This window comes from Chionomys nivalis, chromosome 26 (genome assembly GCF_950005125.1).
Source record: "Chionomys nivalis chromosome 26, mChiNiv1.1, whole genome shotgun sequence".
Lineage (NCBI taxonomy): Eukaryota > Metazoa > Chordata > Mammalia > Rodentia > Cricetidae > Chionomys > Chionomys nivalis.
In genome coordinates, this window is record NC_080111.1 from 36,669,282 (window position 1) to 36,673,523 (window position 4,242).

The 4,242-nt window shown below is 37.7% G+C and overlaps 1 protein-coding gene across 1 annotated transcript; it reads left to right on the plus strand.

Moving 5' to 3' along the window:
• The first annotated feature begins 2,568 nt into the window (after positions 1-2,568).
• Positions 2,569-2,943, plus strand: LOC130867113 (translation machinery-associated protein 7-like). Its single transcript, XM_057758866.1, has one exon. The coding sequence runs from the start codon at positions 2,569-2,571 to the stop codon at positions 2,761-2,763; it is 195 nt and encodes a 64-aa protein (XP_057614849.1). The 3' UTR covers positions 2,764-2,943.
• The last annotated feature ends 1,299 nt before the right edge of the window (positions 2,944-4,242 follow it).

A 4,242-nucleotide genomic window follows, 5' to 3' on the forward strand; every position in this document is an offset into this window, starting at 1 on the left:
CCATCTTTCCCCCAAGAGACATGATCACTAAGCCAGCATTGCCTGGGGTTGTACTCTTATTTGTTTGCTTCTCTATCTCATTTTGTAGCTCCTTTAATTTTTCATCCTGTTCCTCTACCTCCCTGACTCCCTGAAGCATTGATCAGTTCTAGCAATCATACAGAGAATATCATACACAAAAATACACAAACATACACAAAAAATAGCAGTAACCTTGCTTTCAAAAGTGCTTGGAACACCAAGTAGATGGAGTAAATCAAGTTGATTTACATGTACACTGATTCTTTAAAAATCTATTCTCTTGAAATTCCATTTAAAAAGATTTCATTTCCTCACTGTGATGCAGACTTGGATTCCATCACCAATTGTAGGAAACACCATGGTAAGTGATCCTAACAGACATCATTTTCTTTATCAAAAGAGAATGAGATGCTTTCAGTAATCAAATCTATTTTCTGTAGGGTAAAAACATCAGAAGACTTCAAGTTAATATTATAAACTTGGTGAAACAGCCCTTCTCACCGAAACCATTTTCTATTATTGGTAAAGGAGAGAACAGGAGTATACAGGATGCGTGATGGCCAGTGATTCAGTGAATTAGATTAGAAACTTGTTGTTCTTCTTTAAGAAACAATAATATATGTGTGTGTGTGTGTGTGAGTGTGTGTAGATTTGTGTTTGTGCCCTGTTTTGTCAGTGGTGTCATCCATATTGTTGATTTTGTGAACCATAATTTAATTATATCATTCATTGTTTGTGAAAATGGTGAACCTTCCCCAGTTTGTACTCAGAATATTTTTTATACTCTTTGGTGATAAACAGTTCTACATTTCTCTTCTTGATCTCAGATGCTTGCTTCTAATTATTTTATTTTATTTTTTCATTTATATTTTAATAATAAAGCTTGCCTGAAGATCATAAAGTAAAACAGATGCCATGGCCAGCCTTACACAACAGGCAATACTGACACACACCTTTAATCCCAGTCGTCACACCAGTTTGTTGTAGAGTCAAATGCTGGTGTCTCATATCTTTAATCCTATCACTAAGGAGTTGCAGATAGGAAGTGGCATGCCTGGGCAGAGAGAGGAATATAAGGTGGTAAGAGAGAGGAGCTGAGGATTGAGTGTTTTGTAGAAACAGCATTCAGTCTGAGGACTTGTGGAGACAGGATACCCCATTTGGTGAGTCTAACAACATATATCTATGGCTTCCATTGGAGGGAATGCTGAGGCTAAGGAAAAGTTAGATTAAGAGAAATGAAGACAGAATCATAGGTTAGACCTAGAGGATGAAAGGTCAATAGAAAAGAGCTTGAGTTTATTTCTCAGCCAGCACATATACTAAACACAGTCAAAAGGCAAATCAAAAAGTAGTACAGTCAGCTCCCGACCTCCCTGCACTGTGCTTGGAGGCAGCTCAAACCTGTGCATTATCTGATTCAGCTAAGCAGCTTCTAATCACTAACAAGGATTGCCCCTGGCTGGCCTACACTAGCCCAAATATTAATAGAAAAGATGGACTCTTTGAGCTGGGCAAAATGCTTTTTTTGTTGACTAACACAGGTGTTATTCACAGCCCTCAAGGTTACTAGAAGAAGAACAGCAGGTATCTTGGACTCAAATAGAATCTTTAAGTCTGAAATGACTCCAGATGGAAAATGAGTCACACATGGGCTCCCACATTGGACTGGGAACTTTATAGAGCTAAGATCTAGTGGCTGGATGCTGTGCTTCTCTGATCTTTCAGCTTTCAGCCCTACTATCTGACTACAGGATTTATTAATAAGATCAGTTTGCACTACATCTAAAATCTAATTTAAATAAAAGGCTTCTTTTTAATTCCTGTTCATGATTTTGGGTCTAAATCTCTATCAAGTAACTTAAAATTTAGTTTTTGAATTCTGTACATAAATAAAAAACTATGCTCCTTTAACTGCTTTGAGCTTTACTACATATAGCACTTAAAAGGTTTTCTACAGTAAACCATTATCATTCTGAGCAGTGACCATTACCATTAACATCTTAAACAAGGGCTTAGGGCCCCACACCATTGATTCCTCCTAGAGTGTGGTAATGCCACTAAACTGACTACGCTCCTCCAAAGGTCAGCTTTGGCTATAAATTATTCAGGACAATTCCAAGATTACTATCTAAGATGGTCCTCATGCACTACATTAGCCAGAACTTGAGATAATTCCTCCACTTTCCCACTACACAAAGACTTGGCAAGAGATAATACAGGCAGTTCTCCCATGAATTGAAATTATCCAAGGTTTATTTCAGGGACCCTTATAGATGCCATTGCCCACAGACAACAAAAATAATTTCAAAAGCATGGTTCCCATATTCCCAAGAGTTTGGGTAAGCAGTTTGGTCATTCATTAGGTCATGATTTATGTCATCATTGAGGTGGAGGTGGTAACAATTTACTATGGGTAATGGTAAAAAATATAAACTAAGGAGATAATATTTAGTTATCTTGTTCTGAAAAGAAAAAGGGAAGATATAGAAATTATAGGATAGGGCTTAGGATCAGGGTCTGGAGAAGGGGATGTCTGGAGGCGCCATGTCGGGCTGGGAAGGTGGCAAAAAGAAGCACCTGAAACAGCCCAAGAAGCAGGCCAAGGAAATGGACGAGGAAGATAAGGCTTTCAAGCAGAAACAAAAAGAGGAGCAGAAGAAACTCGAGGAGCTAAAAGCCAAGGCTGCGGGGAAGGGACCCCTAGCCACAGGTGGAATTAAGAAATCTGGCAAAAAGTAAGCTGTTCCTCATATCTGAGATGATGGTGATTCTCTTCCATTCCTATTTAAACATCTGGATTCCCTGCCATAACATCTTTGTCATCTACAGCTAGAATGAAGTGTTATTCTGGAGCCTGTTAAATATCTGGATCCCCTACTATAACATCATTGCCACGTATAGTTAGAATGAAGTGTTATCCTGTAGCCTGTTGTACATTGTAAATGAATGCAGACAGATTATAAAGATATATACACCTTTAATAAGGAAATAGACTTACAGGACCACAGGTTCCCGAGGAGAACAGGAAAAGCAGAGCAAAAAAAGGCTGCTGGTATCATGCCCGGCAGATTTCTCAGCAAACATTAGCCCAAGGCGAACACGCCCCCAGTGGGTGGGGCTATATCCCTACATCTCCCCCTTTTGTCTAAATGAGATAGAACTAAACCAAATACAACTATATACAATAATAACAAATAATAAATATAACAAACAATATTGAGAACAAAAGTTTTGCTAAACATTCTATCTCAAGGAGTCTAAATAACATAGAGAGTAACTACAATTATATAATCTTCAACTCCGTCAAAGATCTGAGAAGGGAATAAATATTACTTAACCATCGAGAGATATCCAAAATGTGCAACAATTGACAGAGACAACTGACTACCTGGGCAATCACCCAAAGTCTCGTTTGCAATGTTTAGCCAACCAACTTTGGCTAAGGCCTAATATAACTGACATACCATTCTTAGAACTATCCTACCCTGACTTGGCAGGATAAGACAATCCTGTTTCATCCACTTAGGGATATTCTGTATCTTTGTCAGAAGTTGAGGTATGGGCTTTTCTTAACCCAAAGGCCAGTTCTGCCAAGAAGATAGCTCCCAGTGGAGTGTCTTTGGTGCTCAACGTTCTCTCGGGAGTAGAGTGGCATTACCAGGAGTAATTGTGCCTCATTGGCACAGAAATTTTAGGTTAGATTAAAGGCCATTTTCTACAGCTCTTTGAAGAGGCTGAAGATCATACTATCTATACTAAATATAATCTCTATGTAACTAAAAGACCTGATTAACTTAAAAATAAATATGACAAACATGTAATTCTCAATACCTATCTAACTTGAAGACTAAAAGAATAAACAACTGTGCAATATATGAAGACAATGATCTTCAACTGTAAACAATGTCATAGTATCAGAGGTAGAAATGTACATTGTAATATGGTAGATGTATCAATACAATATAGACAAAGTTATAAGCATACTCATACAAAAATAGAGGTAGGAACACTCACATTCAATATTCAATATATCAATATACAAGAAACAGTACCAATACAATTTTCTATAAACAGTAATTCACAAATACCAATCATCCCATAAAACCAGTTAATCTCCCTTCTTCTTCCTCTTCTTTTTTTTCTAAGTCCATAAAAATATCACCCCAGCCCCTCAACCCTAAAGCAACCAGTAAAAGATGTCCCTAACCGTGAGGGCAA